Source organism: Alligator sinensis, unplaced genomic scaffold, assembly GCF_000455745.1.
Source record: "Alligator sinensis unplaced genomic scaffold, ASM45574v1 scaffold1295_1, whole genome shotgun sequence".
Classification (NCBI taxonomy): Eukaryota; Metazoa; Chordata; order Crocodylia; family Alligatoridae; genus Alligator; species Alligator sinensis.
The window spans coordinates 2,247,206-2,273,239 of record NW_005841880.1 but is presented as its reverse complement, the minus strand read 5'-3'; the positions used below and the strand labels follow the sequence as shown (position 1 = coordinate 2,273,239).

General features: G+C 53.5%; 2 protein-coding genes across 4 annotated transcripts; both read right to left on the bottom strand.

Annotated features, from left to right (window-relative positions):
* Window positions 1-4,011: 4,011 nt before the first annotated feature.
* LOC102387570 (activated RNA polymerase II transcriptional coactivator p15-like) lies at window positions 4,012-7,975 on the bottom strand. Its single transcript, XM_006017478.1, has 5 exons — window positions 7,907-7,975; window positions 7,509-7,584; window positions 7,050-7,166; window positions 6,283-6,391; window positions 4,012-4,488 (listed from the first exon to the last, which is right to left on the bottom strand). Exons 2-5 carry the CDS (start codon window positions 7,581-7,583, stop codon window positions 4,409-4,411), a joined length of 381 nt encoding a protein of 126 aa, XP_006017540.1. The 5' UTR covers window position 7,584; window positions 7,907-7,975; the 3' UTR covers window positions 4,012-4,408.
* Window positions 7,976-10,986: 3,011 nt separating this feature from the next.
* Window positions 10,987-25,310, bottom strand: NCLN (nicalin). 3 transcript variants are annotated; one of them, XM_025196459.1, is made up of 15 exons: window positions 25,098-25,310; window positions 24,716-24,860; window positions 23,816-23,910; window positions 23,375-23,455; window positions 23,132-23,235; window positions 22,286-22,374; window positions 20,989-21,128; window positions 20,220-20,398; window positions 19,850-19,937; window positions 19,715-19,753; window positions 19,458-19,621; window positions 18,482-18,535; window positions 18,312-18,390; window positions 16,695-16,793; window positions 10,987-13,282 (listed from the first exon to the last, which is right to left on the bottom strand). In XM_025196459.1, the coding sequence occupies exons 1-14, from the start codon at window positions 25,215-25,217 to the stop codon at window positions 16,734-16,736; spliced, it is 1,437 nt and encodes a 478-aa protein (XP_025052244.1). In that variant the 5' UTR covers window positions 25,218-25,310; the 3' UTR covers window positions 10,987-13,282; window positions 16,695-16,733. The 3 variants fall into 3 exon arrangements, with proteins under 3 accessions (XP_025052244.1, XP_025052243.1, XP_025052242.1); XM_025196458.1 differs by lacking the exon at window positions 10,987-13,282 and adding an exon at window positions 14,680-16,565; XM_025196457.1 differs by lacking the exon at window positions 10,987-13,282 and having other exon boundaries at window positions 14,680-16,793.
* Between the last annotated feature and the right edge of the window lie 724 nt (window positions 25,311-26,034).

Sequence of the window (26,034 nt, the reverse complement as noted above, 5' to 3'; positions counted from 1 at the left end):
CCACCTGCCGGCCGCGCGCCGCCCTGCACCCTGCCGCACCGGCCCGCACCCCGCCAGCCCCGACCGCCCGCGGGGGGGAAACCAGTGCCCAGCACAGGGACCTTGCACAAACCAGTGCCCAGCCCACACCATGGCACGGGGAGAAGACCAGTGCCCAGGCCAGAGACCTTGCAGAAGCTAGTGCCCAGCCCGAACCATGGGGGGAAAAACCAGTGCCCAGCCCAGCCCATAGTGAGGGAAAACCAATGCCCAGCCCAGAGACCTTGTTAGAAACCAGTGCCCAGCCCAGCCCATAGTGGGGAAAACCAGTGCCCAGCCCAGAGACCTTGTAGAAACCAGCGCCCAGCTCAGACCATGGGGGGGGGGAACCAGTGCCCAGCCCAAAGACCTTATAGAAACCAGTGCCCAGCTCAGACCATGGCAGGGGGAGAAAACCAGTGCCCAGCCCAGAGACATTGCAGAAACCAGTGCCCAGCCTGAACCATGGGGGGGAAAACCAGTGCCCAGCCCAGCCCATAGTGGGGGAAAACCAGTGCCCAGCCCAGACAATGGGGGGAAACCAGTGCCCAGGCCAGAGACCTTGCAGAAACCAGCGCCCAGCCCAGACCCTGGGGGAGGGAAAAACTAGTGCCCAGCCCAGACAGTTTGGGAAGAAGATGCGGGTGCCCACGCGGGAAGCGGAGGGGGAGACGGGGTGGGGGGATGTGGGAGGTAGCTGGGGGTGCAGAGACGGGAGGCCTGGCCCCAGCCCACCCTGTGGCCCAGATGTGAGCGATGCCTGTCAGATGGGCGAGGATGCCCGACTCTACCCCGGGGGCACGTGCAGCCTGGGGGGCTGCGGGCAGAGGCGGTGGTGACGGTGCACAGACGAGGAGGAAGCGAGGCCTGGTTTCTAGAGGCGTCGCATGCAGGTGGAGGGAGCCACCGGGGCTCGGCCTCTCTGCAAACGCAGGCGGCGGGTCCCGCAACGGGAGAGGGGCCGCGGAGCCTGCGGTCCCTAGAGCCGGCGACAGACACAGACGAAGGGCTGGGCAGCAGCGAGCTGGGAGCTGGCTGCACCATCCAGGGTGAAGTCCCAATCCCTTCATGCCGTGGTCTGTCTCCGTGCCCTGCTGCCAGCCCGGTCGGAGCCCAGCGGTCGCAGCAGGGCCCGTTCCCCAGCCGGCAGCACCAGGGTTTGGCCTGCGAGCTCCCGGAGGAACCCGGCTCCACCGCTGAGCCTTGGCAAAGCATCTCCCAGCCCCGCTGCTCGCAGGCTCGGCGTGGCACGAGGCTGGCACAAGACACCCCCGGGCCAGCTCTGCCCCTCTGACGGCAGCTTTTTGTCTCTCTCCTCGGCTCCGGTGGCTAAACCGAAGCAGCGAGCAGCCTGGGGGAGGGGGAGTCTGTCCCCCAACATGTAGATCCACCGCAACCCACGCGAACGGAGGAAACGCAGCCTCTTTATTGCGGTCCCCCTACTCCCTGCAACACGCACGCACCTGCCCCAGGCTTTCCCATGCAGAGGACAACAGGGATCAGCTCCAGCCCCGGGAGGAGCATCGCCTCCACCCTGCAGCCAGGCAGATGAGGGGGCCGTTCGCCGGCCGCGAGTCAGGAGCTCTGAGTTATGACCCGATTGCTCCAGGGGAGCCAGGCCTGCTGGCTTTGCGCTCCGCCTGGGCTGGGCCACCGCCAGCCCAGCTCTCCCCCCCTGCACGGACACGCTACCCCCTGCCAGCAGGCAGGATGGACTCTCGCCCTCCTGGTCGGTGCGAGGGTGACGCATGCAGCCAGGACTTTCCATGCCGTGATTTTGCAGGGGCCCTGGACTGAGCCCGCAGCCACAGAAATGCCCGAGGGCTGCGACTGGGGAAGCTAGCGGCACCCCTAGCTAAAGCATCCCACCCGTCACCCTTCGCTGCACCGAGTCCCGGGCTCTCGCCACACTGGGGAGAAGGGTCTCTGCCGCCCCTAAGCCCCGAGAGGGAGATGTACTCATCGCAGCCACAGCATGAGATAGGCTTGCCAGCGTAGTCTACCTAGCGGAGCAGCTGTCAGTCAGCGTCCCAGAGCCGGTTGCGGACAATGCGGATCTCTAGACCGGACGGAGCAAGGAGGAAACAGAAGGGACCTTTGCAGACCCGTGTTATGGAAAGCAAAGGCCTGGGAGGGGTTTCCAAAGCAGGCAGGCAAAGCTGTGCTGCCAGGGGCTGGTTGCAAGTGCCGCTGTGGGGAAGAGGGTTGTGCCAGCCCGGCTAAAGGGGGCAGGGGGTCCAGACCGGGCACCCAGGATAAGAGCAGCTGTCGTCAAAACCCCTGGGAAAGGAGGCCCTGCTTGCACTATGCTGGGGAAGCTGTCGCTGCTTGGAAGAGGGGGTTTGCACAGTCCAACCCCTAGCACCTGCCCACAGTGCTGGGGTGAGGACTTCTAGCTAGGCACCAGCCGAATCGACACCCCAAAACTGTTGTCCTGATGCCAATGAGGGTGTAGAGACCCCTTTTTAGATAGGCACATCCTATTAGGAACCTCCAGCCGTCCTCCCCCAGCCCCTAAAGGCATCGAAGGGAAAAAGAAACCCAGAGGTGGGAATTTCTCATTTTCACAGTCAGGGCCCAGGTGAGAGACGAGGATCCCCTGCACGGCCCACGGGAAGGGCTGGATCCTGCAGAGAGACTCAAACAGTGCATCCCCCCAGCTCTCTCCGCTCCCCGAGACGGGAGAGGAGCAGAGAGGCAGCCTGGAGACAGAGACAACCTCCAAGCAAGCAGGGTGGCTGCGTTGCAAAGATGCTGGCTCAGTCACGCAAAGCAACAGCGTTGGCTGCGGAGCAAAAAGGTTCCCCGGAGAAAACTGCTTGAAACCCGTGAAACAAGAGATTTTAGGAAGCATCTCTGTGAAGGCAGACGCCGTCTCCCAAGTCACAGCGGCCTCCTGTCCGTTACCAAGGGTTTGCTGTTTGCCCCTTCCTGGCGTCTTGTTCATCCCGATTGAAATGTTAAATATTTCTACCGACGTGACAAACTGAGTCCTGAGACCGTAACCTTAAGCCCCAGGTGCCAGTGGGTGGATTCGAAGCCAGCCTCAACCAGCAACTCCAGGGAGCTTTCTGATCAGGAGCAGCGATGCCTGGATGAGTTCCCCCACCCACCCCCGCCGCAAAGGAAAGTCTCGTTACGTCCCAGGCAAAAGCACCGGGACGCGTAAAATCTGTGGCACTGATCCCACTAATAAAAGCTTATTCTGGAGCTCTTCTCCGCCCGTGGACTCGCTTCACCCATTTTCGTCTCCTTTCTCCTCCCACCCAGCCAGGTTTCAACATAACCCGAAGCTGCTCGAGCTGGGGGCAGGTCGTACGTGGAGTCTTGCATTCATGCATCCAAGCAAAGGGCGGAGCGGCGCTAACGGAGCAGAGCGAGGGGGTATTTAAAAGGACTGGGATACCGGAAAGGAGGAAGAATCGTGCCAGGAGGTTTTGCCCATGTTGACCCAGGTTCCCTAGGGGAGCTTGGGGGCAACCAGCAGCTACTCACCCACTGGAGGCTCCACACAGTGCTTTTATCATGCTCTTCCTCTTCATGGCGAGGAGGAAGAACCTCCCATCCTAGCTCCTCAATTCTCCTCCTCAGCAATTAGCCTTATTAAATAATTACAGCTTCTCCTGCAAAGCAGGATCCCTTCTGGAGCTCGTGGTACGCGCTCTATTCTGGATAGCAAAAAGAAACTGCATCTCCATTTAAAATACAAAGCATCTACCCCAGCCACCCCTCGCCTTTTCCTCTGGGAGAGGACGGTGGCACTGAGACAACAGAACAAGGAGCCAAGTTGCCAGGGACATGAGGGACCGTGGGTTTTTCTTTGTAATGCAAACCATTTATTGTGCATATTCATCCTCTCCAGACCATCTGCCCTGCAGAGGGACCGTAATCCCCCTCCTTCAGGGAAAAAAAGAAAAGTCCCAAATACACCGAAAAAAAAAGCCTCCTGGAAATAGCCGGAGTGCCGTGCACACGACTCACGGACCTAAGCTCCTGGAAATAGCCGGAGTGCCGTGCACACGATTCGCGGACCTAAGTGGGGTGGAGGGCGGGCGTTGGGTGCCTGGATGAACTTCCTTGCTAAATAGTCAACCAGGTGGAAGGCAGCACCAGGCTGGAGCAGTCGGTCAGGCCCGAATGATTTAGCCAGATGCCTCCATGAAGCCCAGGCCGCGAGGCCAGCGTCTCGTGCTGCCTTTCAAATCTGAAGCCACCTCTTGCCCTGTAAGCACCATCCCGACCTAAGCCAATGAAGCTCTGCCCAGGGGTGGGAAGCTGCAGACCAAAAGGCTGGCTTTATTAGCAAAACGCGGGAATGGGAATTAAGAAGGAAAACGCGTCAAGGGGGAAAAAACCAAGCAAAAAGACAGGCTTTCCAAGCAGGCTCCGTCTAGAATTTCTTGACGGCAGCGTCGATCTCCGGAATAACCTCCTTCAGCTGGTTCCACTGCTCTGCCGACAGGGAGATGCCTAGAAAAACGACAAAAGGAGAAGGATTGCAGAGCTGCGACTGCAGCACCGGGCAGCTCGGCGTGACGGGGGGGACGGGATCCGACCCGCAGCCCGGAGCAGAAAACTCCTGCCTCGCTCTCGTGCTACCGGGGGGCGGCTTTGATGCTTCTGTTGGGGTAGCAGCCCCCATTTTCAAGGCAAGGAGGATTAAACCTTCCCACTGCTTGCAACCCCCGTGATCGCTCGTGCTTGCAGATGGCACCGTCTTCCTTTTAGCAACTCAGCCACGAGCCAAGTCGCAGGCAGTGGAAGAGATCCACCAAGTGTCACCAGCCTGGGGACACGCACCAGCAAGACCCTGTCTGCGTGCCACTTCCAGCTTCGTTAGGAAACACGTGCCAGCTTTTAGTCTTCAGCTACGTTTGAGTTTTCTAGATAAACGCTGGCGGCTAGAAATGTTCGAGGCAGCCGCGAGAGGAACGGCGTTTCTCACCTTATGAGCAGAGACCTTGCACGGGAGACCTCCCTTTCGTGCCTGCTTTTCTTTACGTACAACGCACATAAAACCCAATCACTGGGTCAGACCAAAACTGCAACTCAGTTCCTTGCTGAGAAACCATCCAAATGCTCGAGGGACATACATCTGGGGCCTGACGGGTCCCCCTCTAGCACGGAGCTACAGCCTGGTCCTGCTCCCCTAAGGACGGGGCACCCCTGCTCTGGGATCCTGCACTCCCGCGCCCAAGAGCACTGGGGGCTGCCACAAGCCACCCTGCTGCAGCGGTTCCCAATCTGTGGTTCGGGTCCCACCAGTGGTCCGCATTAACAGATTTATTCCAATGACTTTATAGGCTAAAAATTTGCCGGCGGTACTTAAAAGGTGGCATTCGTTTTCAATCGGGGGCGTGCAATCTGGCAGAGGTCGGGAAGCGCTGCGTCTAGGCCGGTGGTTTTCAACCTTGCTTCGACTCAAGGCGCCCCTCAAAGTTTCAGCTCTTACTTCTCACTCCTTTCTCGCCTACGGAGACCTCAACAGAGCGGCTCTTCTGCTGCGGGGAACTCGGGTCAGAAAGTTTTTAATACATGTGAAATCTCTGGGGTTTCCCTTGTTGCACCCTCTGTGGTGAGCAGCACCCTTGAAAGACTCGCCAGGTGCCACGGGAGCCTGGCTGACGATCAGAGAGAGCAGCAAGTTGTATTCCCTTTCCTTTGGTATTTGGCCCCATCTTGCCTCTCAGTCTCAGCTGCCTCCGTAGAGCGAGAGCGTGGCCCCGTGGAGCTCGGTGCCAACTTTCAGGACAGCCTGCACCCCTTCTCCGCTGGCTCCCCCCGCCTGGGAGCTCAGCTCTGCAGACGAAGGTCAGCATCGTCAGTCCTTTTTCATTAAGAGCTCATCATGGGGCCCTGCTGCTCGCTTCCCAGCTGCTAATGGAAGAGCGACTCGCCGAGGCCTTTGCAAGGGGCTGAAGTCAATCACATAAGACCGGCACGACGAGTTCCCAGCTCCTGCCCACAAGTCTGGTGTCCCCCTTTTAAAAATTTGCAGACAGGGCGCTTTGGGTAGATGCGGTCTCTTTTATTAGACCAACTAAACAGCTGGGGGAAACATTATTCTTTGCAAGCTATTTTCTTTGCACAAGCACCCTTCCCCAGGCAGAGAGAGGACAAGATTTTTCAGCTTTGGCAGAAGAGATCGCATTCACCCACAGACCCTCGTCTGCCCGCGTCTTTAGACCGACCAACACCCCCTTTTAAAACAGAAGCGAACGTGAGACAGTGTGCGATTGCCACCTAGTGGAAGCGCCCGATTACCTTTCCTGCCGGGTTTCGTGTCTCCTTCCTTATCGATGTAAAACTCCCGGATATCCACCAGGACCTTCCCCTTGAAGCAGGACACTCGGACGTAGCGCATCTTCCCAATCTGCAAAGAGATTAACCCGCGCGTAACTCGGACCCACACTTCCCCGCTAGGCAGGTGGCCAGCCGCTTCACATGCACGGTGGGGGTCACCCAGCCTTTTCGGGACGAAGCAATGCAGTTTGCAGGCTGGGGGAGGAATCTGATGCTAGCCTTTAAATGCCTGGAGGGTGGCTGTGAAGAGAAAGGCGATGGGTTTTTTCCTCTGTGGCTGCAGGGGACGGGGAAAAGGAGCAACAGGCTTAAACTATCAAGGGAAGTTTTATAGTTTGTTAGTACAGAGCACCGCTTGGGCAGATGACCCCAGCAACGGGGTGGCCAAGGGCAGTTTAGACTGGGTGTTAGGAAGACCTTTCTAACTAGCAGTTGGTAGTGGTTAACTAGCTTTCTAACTAGGAGCCCAGCGGTCAAACACTGGACTAGATTGCCTAGAGAGGCTGCAGAGAGTCTCCATCCTAGAAAGCTGGGGTTTTTTCCCTTTTAACTGCAGGTTAGGCAAAGAGCTGGCGGGGACGGCGTCATCCTGCCAGCCCCACTGGGTGAGGACTGTAAACCCTGGGTCAACCCCGACCGCACTGAACCACAGGCAGGTCAGATACGGCAGGGGGGCGTCCTGCGCCGGCCGGCGGGGCGCGCGGGGAGTTTGGCGGAGGGGAATTCACCTGGAACATGCCCTCTTCCTCGCTGTCTTGCCCGTGGCTTTTTGTCGCCGCCTTGGAGCTGTTGGCCTCGGTTTTGGGCTTTTTCTCCGGCTTGGAGGGCATCTCTTTTTTCCTTTTCTGAAAGGAGAGAGAGGCTATTTAAAAGCTACCTTTGAGGAGCCCTGGCTCTTCACCTCACGGGGTTTCTAGAGTCTCCCAGCATTTGAACACGTGATGGACGGGAGCCAGAAATAACCCCCCCGCCGCCGCCACGACAGCAAAGACAAACCAGGGAGGCGAAGAGAAGGTGGCGTAAGGGGCTATTCCGACACCAAGGGCCACGGCAGCATCCGGGCTGCCCAGGCGGGCTCAAGCGAGACGGGCCCCGTCACAGCTGCCCCCCTAACAGCTTGCAAAGCGGGGCGCCGAAAGAGCAAATGCAAGAGGAGGGGCGGCCCAGCGCCCCCGCCCCGCCGGTACCTTCTCCTTCTCCTTCTCCAGCTCGGAGTCGCTCCCCGAACTGGTGGTTTCCGCCAGCTCCTTGGGCTTGGACATCCTGGAGGACAAAATGCAGACGCTTGGACCTGCCCCTTCGCCTGGCAGGGGCATTGCCCCCGTCCTGCTGCCACTGGAGATCCCGGGGGGCAAGGGGCAACGGGGGAAAGAGCTGCTGCTGCAGCCGCCTGGGATGCAGGGAGGAGGGGAGGGCAAGCATCGCCGGGGTGCCGGACCCTCCTGCCCTGGGCCCTCCTGCCCTGGGCGCTGCCAGGGGCGATGCTGCCTGGGGCAGGGACAGGGGCTGCCCGGGGACCCCGCCCCCAGCCTGGGGCAGGGACAGGTCTGGGGGCAGGGGGAACCCTCCCCGTCCCGCCCCGCACCTGCAGCGCCGCAAACCCGCACTGCGGGCACGTGCTCCCCGCGCCCTTCCCAGCGCCGGCTCCGCCCCCGCCCGGAGCCCCCCAATGGCCAGGCTGCGCTCCAGCGGTCCCGCCCCCAACCCCCACCAGCCGGCCAATGGCGGACGAGCCCGGCCACGTGGCGGATGCCTGCCTCCTGCGTGGGACTGACGGGGTCCTTATGCTGCTTGGGGAGATGGAGGACCCCCCAAAGGTGCTGGTTTGGAGGGGGGGTGGAGGACCCCCCCAAAGGTGCTGGTTTGGAGGGGGGGTGGAGGACCCCTTAAAGGTGCTGGTTTGGAGGGGGGGTGGAGGACCCCCCAAAGGTGCTGGTTTGGAGGGGGGGGACGGAGGACCCCCCCTTGGGCTTGAGCTGCTGGTGGGGGGCCCCCAAGCCCTTTCAAGTTCATGGCGCGGGGCAGGGCAGAGAGGAGCGGGGAGCTGTGGCCCCATTGGGGAGGGGGCTGCGGGGGGCTGAGCATCCCTGGGCCCGGCCCGGCCCTCCCCCTGCAGACGGGGTGAAGCAGGGGGACGGACCAGGAGCCCCGAGGGCCTCCACATCCCGGGCAGTCATCACGGCCGCGTTGGCCCCTCCACCGGCCGTGCTGGGAGCAATGGGCGCCAAGGCCGTGCTGCAGGCCGGGCGGGAAGGCCAGCCGGGCTGGCAGCCGCGGGTCCCCCAGCGCGGCCAAACTCTCCCCCAGCCCACAGGCGCCGGAGCTGTATTTCAAGGTGGCGTTTGGTGTGCTCAGAGGGGCAGAAGTCATTCCTATTTCTACACTATACAGAGGAGCTAACGTGCTGTTTTCATTAGGCCGCGACTCCACCACGTTTCACACCGGGGGCGGCCGGCGTGCGAGGCTGAAGGGTACAGAGTACTGACCACACACGCACACAAATATCCCCTGGGATCAGCCGGGAAAGCCGTCTAAACGGCGAGGATCCAAGCCGATGCACGGTGACATTTGCTACAGCCCTTCGGCTTCCCCATCGTCGTAGCCCTGCGGCTGGGCTGGAGGGGCCGGGAGAGCGGTGCCGCGGCCTGCTCCGCTTTTAAAACGGCAGTGGGAAAATGGGAACTCGGCAGGATTTATCGTTTCTATCCCAACCGCGCAGACCCAAATCCTCCATCGTCTTTTAAAGAAGGGCAAAGCCGCCGGGCCCAACACAAAGCCCGTGCAAGTCAATGGAAGAACGCCCCTTGGCTTCAAAAGCGTTTGGCTCGGCTCCACGGCTCTATAGCATTGCATGAAGTTTGGGGCTTTCCTCAAAGTGAAAGGCTCTAACGCCACGTGCCTCGAGTCGAGCCAGAAACTGCACGGCCATGCAGCAGCCAAGCAGTATCTGCGAACCCCCTTGCTCTCGAGCATTTCAAATGATCTGGGCTGAATCTTGGTCACGGCCACCACCTCCTCCCCGGCCGTTTCACCCTCCAGGCAAAGAGTCAGGAGCCAGGTGCGTGGATCATGGTTTGATTTTTATTTTCAAGAGCATTCTCTCTCCACACTTCACATGTCCCCTGAATAATTAATTAAAACGTACTGAGGGATTGTGGCAAGAGACGAGGAGAGAGAGAAAACCAACAGAAATCAGTGCAGTAATTAAAAGAACAGGAACCTCCCTGGTATCAGACAGAACAATTCACCGTTGTACTTCTGCGCAATACTCTCCCCTCCGGTAGCGAACGGAGACGGGCGAGAAGGGAATGAAACCAGCCCAACTGAGCGGCCAGTCTGGAAACGGTGCACACGCAAGCACAAAATGCAAGGTAGTGTTAAGGGGGGGAACAACTCCATCACCTGGCAGTGTTAGTACATCAGCAGCTCAATGAAGTGGAGTCGGGCCCCAGCCCAGTGCTTTTGCATTTGGGTAGAAGGGAAACGCAGCTGTTTCGAAAGGTTTCCAGGGGCTAAGAACATTGGTGTGTCCCGGTATAAGAGAAACGACGAGGCGCTGGTTCATCCCGAGCCGACCACGTGGCAGACACAAGCCAGAGAGACGTAGAAGGCTGGAATAATTCAAGGTGGCGTTTGGGACGCGCGAGCACGGGGGAGACGTCGGTCCCGTTTCTAAGCTGTGCAGGGTAGCGAACGTGGCGCTGTCGTTCAGCTGCGCTCTGAAGACCCGCGTCCAACTGGTGACTCAAGTCCCAAGTTTACGGTCAAATAAAAGCAAAACCAGAAAGCGAGCTCAGCGTGCAAAGAGACCGAACCACCCGAGAGGAGGGACAGCGCTGAACGGAGCGGCCCCGTTTCATGCAGTTTTGAACCTTTAGGGCAACGTGCTGGATTCACTAGATGCAAGACGCTGCTGCGCAGCTGCCAACTTGCTCCGCTGTTGCCAGACGGGTGGGTGAGCCCTGGAAGAGCCCGTCGACTTCAAAGGACTAGAAAGAAGTCTAGTAATAGGCTTCGCGATGTGAGGAGCATTGGGTCTCGAAATGGAAACCCCGGTGGTTTAGGCTCATAAAACATAAAAGCGCCTAAATTGATCCAGGCTGCACCACAGCACGGCTGAAGCTTTTGGAGAATTTCTGAGCTAAGTCCATTCAGCTGCCCTCGAGTTACAGATATTGGGAAACAAAACGTAAGAAGTATTTTTTTTTTTTTTTTTAATGCTCGCAACTCCAAAAGCCGACTTGGCCCATCCTCCTCGGCGTGCACTTGAATAAATATAGCAACCGCATCTGGAGGGGCTCCGAGCCACTTTTGCACGCGCGGAGCATTGGTTTTGGGAACAGCCGATGCTGCGGACAGATCGCGTCTCTGCAGCCGGTTTGCAAAATAGCCATCTTTTCACCACAACGCTCTCTTCGGAGCTGTATTCTGCGATCCTTAAATCAAGCAGAACTTTCCTGAAACCCAAGTGTTTTCATGGAAAACTAGGGCTGGAAGGAACATCAGGGGGTCGCACTTAGTCCAACCCTCTGCTCCAAGCAGGACCAGCCCCAGCTACATCATCCCAGCCCAGGCTTTGTCTAGCTGGAACTTAAAAACCTCCAAGCATGGAGAGAGCCCACCACCTCTTTGGGTAACCTGTTCCAGTGTTTTACTACCCTCCTAGTGAAAATGTTTTTTCTCCCTAATATCCAACCTCAACCTCCCTTGCTGCAGCTTGAGCCCATTGCTCCTTGTCCCATCATCTGCCCCCACTGAGAACAGCCCAGCTCCATCCCCCTTGGACCCATCTTGCAGGTTTTGCTCCATTCGAGACTGCAGAATCTCCTCCTTTTCTCCAAAACGCTTTCTACTGCAGTGGTAACGCCCTCCGATCTCCCAAAGGGAACGTACCTGCTGCAAGACCCTCTAGAGTCTCTTTCCTTCCTGGTGAGATTATAATCCTAAACCACAGAGCAGGGCACGTACAAACTCTGCTAGCAAAACCCAGTTGCTTGTTCGAGCAAACTGCTCTCCTCAAACCTACTGGCCTTCGCATGGGGGGGTGGGGATGACACACACACAAAAAAAATAAAGAAATTAAAATATTTAGACACATCGATGCTATTTTGATCAGGAAATTATGCTAGTTGTGATGCTGACTCATGTTGACTTCGCTATTCTTATTTTATGTTGACTTCTCTATTCTTATTTTAAATATGCACCTCGGCATACACACAGTAAAAATAACTGAACTAATATTACAGTGATAAACCCCCCCCCCCCCCCCGTTTCCTGAGCCTAGAACATTTCAATTTGTAACCTTGCAGTTATCAGATGGCTGGGAGCTAAAGCAAAAAATAAATGAAGACTAGAGAAGGAGCACATTAGCCACGGTAATTAGCCAGCTGAGCGACTTAACAAGGGATGTGACTGATCTTCCATCACTGGGAATCTTTAAAGCAAGCCTGGCTGCCTCTCTCGGAAATGATAACCCAGCCCGGGTCTGAGCTTGTAGAGGAACTGCCGGATGAAAGTTTCTGTTCTCCCCTCCCCAGCTTGATTGCACCTTGACTGGCTGTTTCTGTTGCTTAATTTATTCCGGTTGAGGGCTTTGGTTTTAACAGCTTATAACCAGAATGTCCCCTGTGAAATCACCGAGTACCCAGATGACATGGCAGCATCCCTCCCTTGTACAAGGAGGTGCCTCCTCTGGGCAGGGCAAAGACATTAGTGAGGCTGGGAATAAGAGAGCAGTCCTCTGGGCAGTCTGCAAGGGGGAGCCTGAAAAATAACTCAAGTAGCCACAGCCTGCTTGAGCAGGACCAGTCTTCTGCTGAGCTGGCTTTCACATCCCCCTGACAGCGGGTGAAGTCGGTGGGTCGCGCGCATCATTGTCCCGTGCCTGCTAAGGCTCAACTTTCACGCCCATGCCAACTTGATTACTTGTTTTCAGCCCTTCCTCTACGAGACCGAGAAGTCCTGCTGCAAACCAGAAGAGAAATGGGGGCACGGTGGAGCCGTGCACGAGCTAGACTCTTCCGTGCTGGATCAAAGAGATGTTTTATTAAATATCGAATCATAGAAAAGGAGGTTTGGGAGGGATCTTGGGAGGTCACATCTAGCCCAACCCCCTGCTCAAAACAGGACCATCCCCAACGAGATCATTTCTCTCTGCATGCGTCTCCGGGGCAGGAAGAGGAGCCAGGCGCAGTGAAATCTCAGCCTGCCGGGAACAGCACCATCGTCTCGTTATTACAAAAAGCAGAGCACCGCACCGGGATCGGCTGGAAGTTTTAATGACTTCAAAAAGAGACGCGGGCAAAAGGGGGGGAAGTGATCGAACTCCAAGGATCTGTGATAGTGGGATTTAGGGCTCGAGGCTTGATTAAATATATCAAAGCCTCTTTCTTCTTCAGGCATGAGGTTGTAAATCCTTCTCTCTCAGATTTATGGGTTTAGTATCTGCAAGTGCCCTTTGATCAGCACTGCCTGCCCCTACCCATAGTAATTAGTGTCTGAACCTACATTCCATAGCAACAAGGTAGGGATGACCAGAGTGCTTAAATCAGAGATTAAATTGCTCCAACCTGTGATAGATCAAGGGATTAGGCCACCAATTGCCCACGAGCGTGTGTCCTGTGACCACACAGCCCTGCCCTCTTTGCTTTAAGATAAAGTGGCAACTTTCCCGCAATCAGGAATGTCCAGTATTTATTTCCTGCACCACAAGGCTCTAAACTGTAGGTTCAGCACTGAAAACTTGATGAGGATGGAGATGCAGCACGATTTACTCCAAGGGGAGCTGGTGATGCTGAGACTTCAGATTGTTTTTGCCCAGAGATATCTGCAAGTGAGGACACCCCAAGCCTGCTCTCTACTGCCTGATGCTCATAAATGTTAGCGACTTCTGCTCCGCGGTAGCCATTCTACACGAAGCAAAGGAGACGCCCCACTGCTCCAAGCTGGGTGGAGGGATGATCTGGGATAATGAAGGAAGAAAACCTTTACCAGAGTGCAAAAACACTAGCAAGCTGTAACATTACAAATCCCCATTTTAAAGAATCAGAAAGTGAGGGTTGGAAGGGACCTCACAGAGTCCCAACTACATCATCCCAGCCAGCACTTTGTCAAACCAGGCCTTAAAAACCTCCAAGGATGGAGGCTCCACCATCTCTCTGGGTAACCCGTCCCATCCCAGTGCTTCCCCACCCTCCTGGTGAGAAAGTTTTTCCTAATATCCAACCTCAACTTCCCTTGCTGCAGCTTGAGCCCATTGCTCCTTCTGTCATCTGTCACCACTGAGACCAGCCCAGCTCCATCCTCTTTGCAGCCCCCCTGCAGGGAGATGGAGGCTGCTATTCGATCCCCCCCTCAGTCTTCTCTTCCCCAGACTAAATACGCCCAGTTCCCTCCACCTCTTCTCATAAGTCATGCCCCCCAGACCATCTTTACTGCCCTCCACTGGACTCTTTCCAACTTGTCCACATCCTTTCTGTAGTGGGGGGCCCACAACTGGACACAGTGCTACAGATGTGGCCTCACCAGTGCAGAATAGAGGGGAATAATCACTTCCCTTGATCTGCTGGCAACGCTCCTACCAGTGCAGCCCAGTAGCTGTTAGCCTTCTTGGCAACAAGGCCACACCGCTGGCTCACGTCCATTATTGTCCACTGTCACCCCCAGATCCTTTTCTGCAGAGCTGCTGCTTAGCTACAGGCTGGGGAGCAACTGGCATTGCCAGCAGATCGAGGGAAGTAATTATTCCCCTCTATTCGGCACTGGGGAGGCCACATCTGGAGTCCTGTGTCCAGTTTTGGGCCCCCCCACTACGGAAAGGATGTGGACAAGTCGCAGATGCTTCAGCCAGGCCCCCAAACTACAAGGCTGTGATGGCCTAGCTAAGTTGGCGAACAGAAACGTTCACTGCCTCTTAAAAAATGCAGCTTCACTGACACCCCCCAGGGCATGGGCTGTAGGTACCCAAGAGAGCCCAGCAGGCATGCAAGGGAGGGAGCAGACGTCGGGTGCGACATGAAGGCAAACTGCCACGGTTTTCTTCCAAATCAAGGAGGAAACAAGCATCCACAGTCCATTTACGATGGCTTCTGCAGTGGGGTTGCTAGCAGCCCCAACCAGACCAAGGGACCCATTTGAAGTCAGCACCCAAGGGAACAGCAGAGGGCAAGTTTCTCCTCTAAAACTATTTTCACACGTGTGGGGTATTTACAACAGCAAGCAGAAATCCCTGGAAAGCTGCTAACCCTTGTGAAGAGTCAGGCCCTTTAAGGAGTAGAGTCAATGCACACTGGCTACAGTGGGATATTCGCACAACAGGGGAGAAAGTCTTAGTGAAGCTGAATAATCTCTTGTTAATTCTTTTTTTTTTTTTTTTAAGAGATGATTGAACACCCAAGAGGTTTAAACCCTCGTCCAAAGGGCTTGGTTACTGAAACTCCAGACCCTAACACGCTGTTCTGCACTAACACACATCTGTGGACAGAGAGCTAGTGCTTTTCTTGTGCGGGGTAAGGGGAGAAGAGGGTGCTTTATTTCAATACCCCAGGGAAGAATTTAGCCTCAAAAGAATGACCTGTGGTTTGGGGAAATACTGGCTGGCTGTACACGAGTGGGGGTAGGTTGCTCCGACATGCTGTAATTACAGCGCATCAGAGCAGACTCAATTAATCTGATTGACACTAATACACGAGACGCAGCGGCACTTTAATTAGAGAGGCTCTTGGAGGCACTCTAATTAAAGCGCTGTGTGTCCCGGCCCCCCACCAAGCACACGTAAAAGTGTCCACCGTGTCTGCACAGAGCACAGTAAGTACAGAAAGAAACTTGTACAAAAGCATGCTGTTGTCAGCTGGAGATCTGCTATTAAAATCAGAGAACGTCAGGCTCAGATGTCTCCAAAGCCTGGCTCCAAGCTAGTGGCTATTTTCACTTTAGGACTTGGTGGTTACAAAACTAAAAACTGCCTCCCCTGCTAGCAGGCCTCATCACAAAATGGTTACAAGACACATTATATTCCAGTTATCTTAGAAATCTAATTGAGGGGCTTACTATTACGATGGGGGCTAATAGTTTCTGCATACGTCTTCCCCACGGTTTTAGGCAACCCCATCCTCAAGTATTAGCCAACAGAAGAATACAGTCTTGCTTAAGGACACAGGTAACAGAGAATGAGTGAGTGCCAGGTATTAACGCATGCGCTCTCCATTACAATTCTAGAAACAGCGACATTCATTCAACGTTCAGAAGACCTCCTTTAGAAAGTAACGGCTGATGCCCTGCCTCTCTCGGGAACAGGAAAAAGGAAGCCACAGCCGTGCTTTGGGTACTGACACGTACACACACACACACACACACACCACGAGGCTAGGACCAGCAGTCAGAAAAGAGAAGTGACAAGAAATATTAAACAAAGCCCTGAGATGCAGGCGAACAGGGCTGAAAAAAAATCAGCCCAGCTGGGAGTGGAAAGAGAAAGGAATGGAAAGTAACTGGATTACTGACCAGATAGCATGACCAGTACTAGCTTGCTCATGCTATTAGTATAGCCAAAGTGTCGACACAGAACGGCCTAGGGGGTGGATCCTGCAGCAGCTCTGAACTTCAAGCCTCCCTCTCCCGCCCCCGGCTGAGAACAGCAGGAGCCAAGCACAGCAGCAGCAGCAGCAGCAGCAGCAGCACCAGCAGAGTGGTTGAGGAAATCTAGCACACAGCAGAACGCAGCCTCCCGCAGAGGCACATCACGTAGGGAACCCTGTGGTGGGAACCCGCAAACGATCCTCCTTCTTTCCTCAACCTGATTAACAGTCGAGGTTGTTTCCGTGCACCTTCGAAACAAGGGAACTGTTATTGCACTGTCTGAAGAACATGCAATGAGCCGTTTGCTGGAGACACTGGTTGCCAAATACCCCTCTCCTGAAGCTGGCGGGGAGGGTGGGGATGGAAGGAAGAGGTGCAGTAGGAAACGTGCTAGTAATTCTCTCTTTAATTTACATGTGCACATGTTTCAAATGAGTGCGTCGAGTCCTGTTTGCTGAGCAGAGCTTTCCCCCGCGGTGGTTCCCAGCTGGCTGCACGGCATGCGTCTGTGAAGCCAGGTATAGCACCCACGCCCTTCACAGAGACTCTGTTCAGAGGAATCGTTACCTTAGGCAGCATTTGCACTACCCGCAGGGGGTCGCCAGTCTCTGCAGGTCTCCCTCGCCATGATGGAAATGAAAATTGGCAAGCTGGAAGGGGGCGGGGAGCTGAAAAGGTGCACGAGAGCTGAAATTTCTGTTAATTGCTGCTTTCCTTCCTCCTCTGGGTTGGTGAAGAGAGAAAGGGAGGAAAGCATGCACCATTCAGTGGAAGGCAGAAGCTCCTGCTGGGCTCACCGGTGGCTCAGTGCTGCTTGATGGGATGGGTTTGTCGCTTCACTGCTGCTTGGTTTTAAGGGATAATCTCTGCACTGTCTTGTAGAGGAGACCAAAGTGCTAGAAAGGGTGAAAAAAATTACAAGTGAGTCCATGTAACTGCTAACAGAAAGGCAATATGCATTTTCCCCTATGAGGAGGAGCACGTTTGGAGGCAATGCTAGCACATGAGTGCCAGACCTGGGTTGGGGCTGAGTTCACCCCACACCAAGAAGAGCCTAGTTGGGTCTTAGCAAACCGATGTTACAACGCAGCCTGCAAAGCAAAGGTTACAAGAGAAGAAGAATGAGCTCGGTACGGGAATGCCCAGACAGGTCTGCCAGCACAGCCCTATCAATCACTGGCGGCCATAAGCTGTGTGCTACCAATCTGAAATCAAGCTAATTTAAACACTAGGTTTTTCAACCCGACCCTGCTCTCTCACTGAAGCTGCTGGGAAACTCCTGCCAAGTTTGGTACAGCGTGATGTGGCCTGTTTGCAACATGAATGATTTCAGGATTGCAAAACAGAAAAGCAGCCAATGACAAAGGCTTTAAAGCCTTTCACACTGCTTTGGCTTTTGTCGTTTTACAAGTGGTTTAAAACCCATCCAATTCCTGTTAGAAATGGCTACTGCAGACATTTAGATTCAGAAATTCATAGTTGTTAGGGGCTGGAAGGGGCCTTACAAGATTATTGGGTCCAGCCCCCCTGCACTTGTGCAGGAAAGACTGCTTGGGTCACAAAACACGGTCACAAACTCCCAAGCAGCCAGTCCCAATGCCCCCTGATCTATCTGGCTACTAATAAATTAGTGGACAGACCCTTTGAATCATACAAGACCATGGGTTTTTCCTCCAAGTTAATATATATATGTATGTTGAATCCAATCGTGTTATTTCCTTAAATTAAAAAAAATCACAAAAATAAGCCTGAAGGTCCAGACCATGACCCACTGACTCCCTGCCATTGACCCTTAAAAAGAAAACCACTGAGGATTAGGAACCAGATATGCAGTGGGCTCATTAACACATCAAACGCAGCAGCTCGCTGAGTTTACACCCAGGCCAACAAGCTTAGGACATCAGGATGACTGAGCCAAAATACCACCCTGAATAGACGCTCTTTTATTCCAAAGGCCCTGTATTCCCTGATCTCTTCCATGCTATGGTTCTTTTTATTTAAATAAAACCCCTAAGTTTTGAGTTGTCTGCAATTCTGGCACCTTGTGCTCAGATGTTATGTGAGTCTCAGTGCGTGATCTAACCTATCACAGGCTGTAAATCCTTAAATATAACAGACACACAGTTGAATTAATCCGGATGGAATATTTTAATCTGAAGCCCATGAAAGCAACTGCAGGTCGAATTCAAGGTAATCTAACAGATGTAGCCCATCTTTTAAAGATATGTATCGCATTATCATCCTAACGACTCCTGGCAAGGGCAAGCAGATGAAAAATTTCAGCACCGGAAGAGGCCAAAGTCAGGGGTACCACAGCTTGAATCAGGTTGGGACTGCCTGAATACACCCAGCATCCTGTTCCCATAGTTTAAAGAGGAAGCAAAGGAATGGAAGGATCTCTCCTGTTTCCTCACCTGGACTGCAATGTAGGCAACTCCGAGGTAGGCTGCTATGCAGAGAGCCAGGAGCAGGTCAAAGATTGCCGGCTTGACCCTAAAACAGATGAACAACCAATGAGAACACTACAGTAGCCAGACCCATGGAGGTGAAAGAAACCCCAGCCTGCCCCAAGGGAGATACACACCTGTACGCATTCATCACCTGCTTCAACTGATCGTAGAAAACAAACTCGGGGTCCCTGTGAAAAGAAGCAGTCCTTTAAATGCTGTAACCCTAATGGATACTGGGTCCAGGGGAAGCGAAGGAAGCCTTTTAAAACCTCCAGTCCTTCCTCTGCCTTCTGAAGGAAGCGACTGACTCAGAAGCAGGAGCATTTCACAGACCAATGTACAGCTGTTGCTAGCTACCTAGGTAAACTACTACTCCTATACACCCCCCGCCACTTAATCAGAGACAGAGCAACACCCAGATCACTGAACCCCATCTAAGATCCAAGACAAGGCTGTTTTCTGACCTGGGAACAAGTCTGTCTCCATAAACGCTTCATGCATCTCAAAGAGCAGGTGCCCTGGGAATGCTTTATTTAGCCCACGGGTTGCCCCATCCCAAAGAGCTAAACAGGGAAGACAGACCATCTCTTTCTGAGATCAGGCTCTGGGTGCAGAGAGGCTGCTGTTCCTTTTACTGCATCGAAGGAAGGCTTGGTAGTATTTCAAAGCAGACTGCCAAGGAAGGAGGGGCTTGAGCAGGGAAAAACAAAGCCTCCTTATTGACACCACTGAAGCTGAGACTATTATTCATGCTTGCTGGAATCCAGAAGAATTCCTTAAAGCAGCGGTTTTCAACCTTTTTTCATTTGTGGACCCCTAAAAAATTTTGAAGGGAGGTGCAGACCCCTTTGAATTGTAAGTGTAAGTATTCACATACTTTTGATTGATCATAGTCGTCTGTTGTGGACCTCTTAGACATAGTTTGCAGACCCCCAGGGGTCCATAGACCACAGGTTGAAAACCACTGCCTCAAAGGATGTGGCACTTCCTGCTAGAGTCATGGTCTGCATCTTCTACGGAGTAAAGGCACAGCAGAGAACAGGGAGCACAGGCACCCCAGGCTGAGGGCAGCATCTGAAACGCTGCCACCCACCGAGACACTTCCCTTACCGTTTATCTGCCTTCACATGATGCTGTTTGACATCCTTCAGGTAGCGCCCCATATAGTATTCTAAGGTGTTGAGGAAGGTGCTGTCTTTATCGATGAGCTGGGCGGCTCTGGGCTGACTGGTCAGCCAGTCCATCACTGACTCGAGCTGCTCCTCCTGAATCTCCTGCAGAAAGAGAAAGGACCAAGTTCACATGACTGACTAAAGGACACCAGAGCGCTTCACTTCAAATCATGTCTAGGTCCCCTGCTCCCTTACCATCTGCTCTGTGAAGATCTGCAGGTCAGCTGGAGCCCCCTGTGGAGAGAGAAAGGGGATGCTGCAATGAAGGCAGATGTAGGGGTTTAAGATATTTGGGAAAAGCCTGGCTGACTATGGGAGGGGGATTCTTACCTTCTCTGTTAGGTTGTAGATGACCCGTGTTAGAGCTTCAGCAATGATCCTGGTGTTGCGTGTGAGAGCCTTGGTGTCCACCCACGCTCTGCAAAAGGAAAAGGAGGAGTGTAGCTGGCAGCAGTGTCTGCTGGATAACGCCCTTTTCATGGCATACCACTACTTTGAGAAGAGGAGGAACAAGAAGCCCAGCCGTGGCATGATTATGGATTGCTGTTCCCCACTCCGAGTTGGTTTCTTCCATTACTCCAGGTGCACAGAGAGGACTTGGTAAAGGTACGACACCAGAAAACCATTTGCTAAACTCCCACGTCCACTCAACAACTGATCAATCACCATAGCCCGCTCCCCCAGCCCCCAAATCACTGACCTCACATCCATGATACTGTTGCGCAGACTGTCCCGGTGACTTTCCAGGTGTGAGACAGTGAAGGCAGGCAGGCGGCGGATGGCGAAGCGCTCATGTTCCCATGCCAGCATGTCATCAGCCAAGTTGATTTTCTTGTGCACCATGGAGAACTGTACTCCGGGGAACTGGCTGGCAACCACCTGTGGGAAATGTCCACCAGCCGAGAAGAAGGATGCCCAGGGACTAGGAGTCCCATTGCTTCCAAGTACATCCCCTCCCCTCCCTCTCCAAACCAGAACTGGCGCTTGTAATGGAAACACTTCCTCCTCCATTCAAAGAAAAGGGGTAAAAATTTGTGCCAACAATCTGCCAGGAGGGGCCGGTGAAGGCAGAGGCACCTGGAAAATAAGGACCCTAACATAAGTCACAACCCTCAAATTCTGGCTCTTAATATCTATGTGATGTTTTATGGTAGCCACGTGGCCAAGGCTGCCATCTGGCAAAGGAGCCAACTATAACGGGTTCTTACAAGCAAGAGGCTCTATAGGGAAGCTCTAGGGGAAGGTAACTGATCCAGTCTGGTCCATTCTGGATTCCTAAACCATGGAGGACTCTTCGCTCCGATCAAGTCTACCAGAAATAAGAGCCTAGGTCTACATCAAAACTGCTCCCCTTCAGCACCTTAGGTACACACGCTCCATCATGGAAGCAAAACAGCTCCCCTTGGCAAGTCACCCCCAGGCTTCCTCCCAGGGAACATGCATTCAGTCAACCCAACCCAATGTGTTACCATCTCCAGCTCCCTCAGAAACGCATGCTGCAGGGTCCCCTCCTTGGGAGGCTTCGAAACATGGAGGTGAAGACTGTTCCCTCGGCCCAGGGTGTCGAGACAAAGAACAAACGCGACGTTGTCTTGGAGCAGACTGGAATCTGAAACAGACCGAGCCAAACCCCTGAGTCTGTGCTCGAGGACCAGAAACATCTGCAGGACATATGGAGAGGAGGTCTCCCAGTGTGGCTCGCATATTAGTGATTCAAAGTAAAGAGTTCAGTATGCTTCTTGTTCCCTTCTCTTTCCATGCAGCAATTCAGACAGCATGGAAAGAGACTGTACTGTGCCTTAACACAGTAGGTTGGTGTGGTTGGGCGGACGATAAAATCCTACCCAACTGGAAAGATGACTTCCCTGTAACAATGCTTGGCATTAATGGCACCTTTCATTTGAAAGAGCTCAAAGTATTTTACATGTGCATTAAGTTGCCCAATTCTGTTGCAACAGTTTAATGGTAGCGTCTTCATTTTAGAAGGGGAAACTAAGGAACAGAGTGAAAAGACCGGCCCAAGGAAGAGACCAGATCTCCTGACTCCAAGTCATGCTACAACCACCAGCTCGGGGTTCCCTTTTACACTCAGAGAAGCAAGCGCACAATGCACCTTGGAAGGGTGCGTTTACCAGAGGAGCTCACTGCAAGGTGCTAATCCAAAGCTGGACATCTTATTTTTGGTCTTGGTCATACAGCCGTGAGAGCCAGACTCTGAAGCGAGACAGGACCCAGTGAGCTAATAGCTGGCCTGCAAACAGTATTATAGCCATGGAAGTTAACTGGGGAAGGGAAGGGGGTGGTGATTTTATCGCAGCACAGGGAGTGGAGGTTCTCATAGAAGAAGAGAAGACCGAGGGGGATTTAATAGCAGCCTTCCACTGCCTGCAGGGGGTTCCAAAGAGGATGGAGCTGGGCTGTTCTCAGTGGGGGCAGATGACAGAACTAGGAGCAATGGGTTCCAGATGCGGCAAGGGAAGTTGAGGTTGGATATTCGGAAAAAAAACTCTCACTAGGAGGGTAGCAAAGCACTGGAACAGGTTACCCAGAGAGGTGGTGGAATCTCCATCCTTAGAGGCTTTTAAGACCCGGATAGACAAAGCCTTAGCTGGGATGATCTATTTGGGGATGGTCCTGCTTTGAGCAAGGGGTTGACATGACCTCCTGAGGTCCCTTCCAATCCCCGTTTTCTACAATACTAAGTTGCTCGACTCAGCAAAGCCTACAGAGTGATCCCACACACCCATCCCTTCCCATCTCTCAAACCTGTGTGATCCAAGTTGTCTTCTAACCACCTCTTGGTTCCCTGATAGTTAAACTTGCCACCTCCAGATGCGAAGAACAGCAGATTATACCTGCGCACCGAGAAACGGGGAAAAGTGAGTCAGTCGCATTGATTTACTGGGTGTAGAAACAACCTTCTCAGGGAGTACTCAGAACCACGCATGGAATTCAAAACGATTCCCAGACTAACGATGGCTCATTAATAGGAGCTGCCTTCTGTTAGCATCCAAGGGTGAAGTCACGATGGCTTTCACTTCGTGTACCAGACACACTTGAGTGTAATATCCAGACAGGAATAGAACGTCACCCACATGCTAACACAAGGCAAGGAAATGCCTGCTGGAACGCTGAATGCTTGGTGCTTCTATGTCCTTTGCATTTCCAAAGATCTGTATGGACATTAACTAATCCAGGCGCCCAACAACCTCGTGAAGTTGGGAAGAGTCATTAGCTTTGCTGAACTGATAGGGAACAGGCATGGAGATTAAGGGATTCACTACTGATCACAGTGTAAAACAGTGACAGAGCAGGGTTTACAACACGATAGTTCCTGACTCTTATGTTAATCTTATTCTGTTGGAGTCTCCCATTCACCAAGCATGAACTAAAACCACTGCATGGAAATAAAGAGGAAAGAGCCCGCTGGAGAAGGAGGTGCAGTTGTGTTTCATGGCAGGATTTGTGGTACACACACACACAGGCTGCTGCTTTAACCCTGTCTGCACCGACTGTGTTAAGGGGGCTTTGCCTGCAAAACATTTCCAACCCTGCAGGTTCCACTGGGTCACTCCAACCCCACATTCTGGGACCCAGACAGCAGCACCTTACCCTGCATGGGTACGTTTGTAGGTGTAGAGCCGAGAAAACAGCCTGGCGAGCTCCAGGAGCACAGAGATGCCGCTGGCATTGGAGTCTGCACCGTGAGACAGCCACTGGGGAGACAAAGACAGGACTGAGAAAGTGGACTCCCCTGCCGGCTCAGAGAAGCGCCAATGCAAGCCTAACGGGTAAAGCACACGAGCTTCCGCCTTGGCACAACAGGGACAAAGGGGAGGGGAAAAAAATATTTACCGGGGCCACGCCAAAAGAGTCGTAATGGGCCACTATCACAATGGTGGGCAGGTCCTCTCCTCCCAGCCCAGTCAGCCTCCCCTGCAGAAGCCAGAGAGAAGCATTACCCTGCAGTTCTTCACTGCCTTTATAGCAGCACAGCTTACTTCCCCCCTCTCCCCCCACAAATCTGCCACCCACTCCATCTCAAACAGCCTCAGCACCAAACCCTCCTCCCACTGCCTTCAAGCACCGTGCCCTTAACCTGCTTTCTGGATTCAGCTGCCGGGAAGACACAAAACCCTCCTCTACTATGCAACTGAAATTCTGTTTCTCTCTTGTAACCCTCAGGCAGCTTCATCTTTTTGATCCCCAGGTACACACCGCCTGGTCACCAGCTGAAGGAGCTTTTCTATAGCTATCCACCAGCCTAGACCCCACTCCCGAATCATGAGAACTCACCTCCACGCTGGTTATGAGCCAGTCGCTGACAGCTTTGCTCTGAGCCCCGCTGGTAACCATCTGGAAGCCATTGGCAGTTGCTGTGTGCAACAGCACTAGAACAGACAGTTAAATATACTTGGGAAACAATCCTGTCTCTTGATTTCTTCTGCCAGCTGATCCATGGAGGGCCCCGCTATGCCAATTAAGCCCATTATATCTCTGACTCATTGTTTATATTGCTGCATTTCAATGAAAATCTGGTGAGCATTTCAGTTCTTCTCAGCACTGAACTCCCGCAGCAACATACACCCATAGACCTCAAGAGTGTTACAGGTGATGTAGCCTAGTGGAGTAACTATTACAGCCTACTTAGACAGAGACGGTTAACTCACGTCTGCCCAATGACAGGCTGGTTAGTGTCAGAGTCAGGAACACGACCAAGGTGTGCTGGCTCCTAGGACTCTGTTGGAACCACAGACGCAAACCTTTCAGGCCAATCTCACTGCGTTTGCTCATGGCTGCTGCCAGCGTGAGATGAAACAAGGTGATGAGATCCCGTCATGACCGTATTCCTAAGCTCTTATTACAGTGCTTCCCATCCACGGAACCAAAAGCACTTCATCAAGGAAGTGAAGTTTCGTGATTCCTCTGCCACCAGCTTGCAGATGTGAGAAGGGAGCCAGGGAGAGCAGAAGTGACCTGTTCAAGTCACATAACAGCTCCGTGGTAGAGCTAGGAGTGGAACTTGGGAGTCCTCACTCCCAGTCAGTTTTAGCCACTAGACAACACTGCCTCTCCAGAATGCTCCCCAGAATGGTGTGGAGCCATTAGCTACTACTGTCCTTTGGGGCATCTAATTAAGGATCATGTGTCTGGCTAGTTTCAATGCCCTCTGAAGCCCCTTATGCTGCAACTCACCTTCAGCAGCTGATGCAGAACCCTGCGATGCAGAAGCAGCCTGTGTTTGTTCGTAGATGGAGAGCAGCTCGTCATCCTCTACTGCAAAGTAGACGGGCACGATGGTTTCCATGGCCAGCATTTCAGGCTCTATCTCCATGAACTGCTGAGAATTCGGAACACCAGACACAAACTTAGGGTCTATCGCACATGCCAGGAGGCAGCAAAATGAATGGCCAAACAGGAGAGAAACCCAAGTTCTCACATCAACTTTGACAGAACATAACCCTCGCACCCACAGCGGGGGTTTTGTCACAACTGTAACTTGAATCTCTGCTCCCTTTCAGCAATGACATTCCCACCCTTGCCTCCCCATCCCCTGCCTGCCTTGCGAGATATTTACCCGGACAACATCCTGCGGAACCGATGACATGGCCTGGGGCAAAATGATGACCACGGCGCCGGCAGATTGGCGGAGGGCCTTCTGGTACTGCTCGTACGAGAAGTCCATCAGCCGCATCATGACGCAGCGTCGGCTCAGCACGTCCGCCTCGATGGTGCGGGCCTCGGTGTTTAACACCGCATTCCTGGTACCTGTGGGGAAGGATCAAGAGAACATGTAGCCGACGGTCTCATTGTCTTTCATACGGCAACACAGCACGTGTATTAGAGCATTCTCCGTTCCAAGCTGGCTGGAGTATTTTGGAGAGGAGATTTGAAACCATGCGAGCTTTTCCTTTCCTTCGGGACGGCCTCACTGTTGCCCCTTCCCTACATAGCTAAGGTCAGGGTGGGACTTGGCTACACTAATTATACTAGTTCATAACCACCTTTGTGCCATCATGTCCTGACACTCACCTGTCCCCATTCTAATCAGTGCAAAAGTGCACTGCAGTGCAACAGCAGTCTGGGAGCTCACCAGCAACACTAATGCTCTCTGGCAGAGATCTTTGACATGGGGAAGGCTATGGAGGGTGTCATGGTGTTACTGGAAGTGTGCAGACACCCTGCTGCTTCTAGCAATCAGCACTGCAAGCGATGGAGATAATGGAGGGGGCATGAACCATGCCAGGAGGCAAAGCTAATTCCTCCATTTGTTGGCTCTCTCATCATGCAATGAAGTTTTCTAGCTGCTAAAACACTTCACTCTTATACAGGCAAGTGCTGGATGACGGGGTCTGTTTCACTGACCTTAACACAGGCGGGCTAGAGGGGCCCACGGTGTAAGTGTCAGCTCAGTCCACACTGAGACGCTGAACCAGCCCCATATAACAGTTTGGTCTTGTTCATGTATCAGATCATTTTCTAGTAGAACACACATCTTTTCGTGCTGTACCAGC

Bases quoted from the DNA above. Each gene is read 5' to 3' on its own strand.
- LOC102387570 (XM_006017478.1), bottom strand. From the start codon at position 7,583: ATGTCCAAGCCCAAGGAGCTGGCGGAAACCACCAGTTCGGGGAGCGAC. The intron at 7,167-7,508 runs GTACCGGCGGGG...CTCTCCTTTCAG, and splicing joins TGGAGAAGGAGAAGGAGAAG to AAAAGGAAAAAAGAGATGCC. The intron at 4,489-6,282 runs GTAATCGGGCGC...TCGTTTTTCTAG, and splicing joins CACGAAACCCGGCAGGAAAG to GCATCTCCCTGTCGGCAGAG.
- NCLN (XM_025196459.1), bottom strand. From the start codon at position 25,217: ATGATGCGGCTGATGGACTTCTCGTACGAGCAGTACCAGAAGGCCCTC. The intron at 23,456-23,815 runs GTGAGTTCTCAT...TGGCTTCTGCAG, and splicing joins GGCTCATAACCAGCGTGGAG to GGGAGGCTGACTGGGCTGGG. The intron at 18,391-18,481 runs GTGTGTATCTCC...CATCTGTTTTAG, and splicing joins CAGGTGATGAATGCGTACAG to GGTCAAGCCGGCAATCTTTG.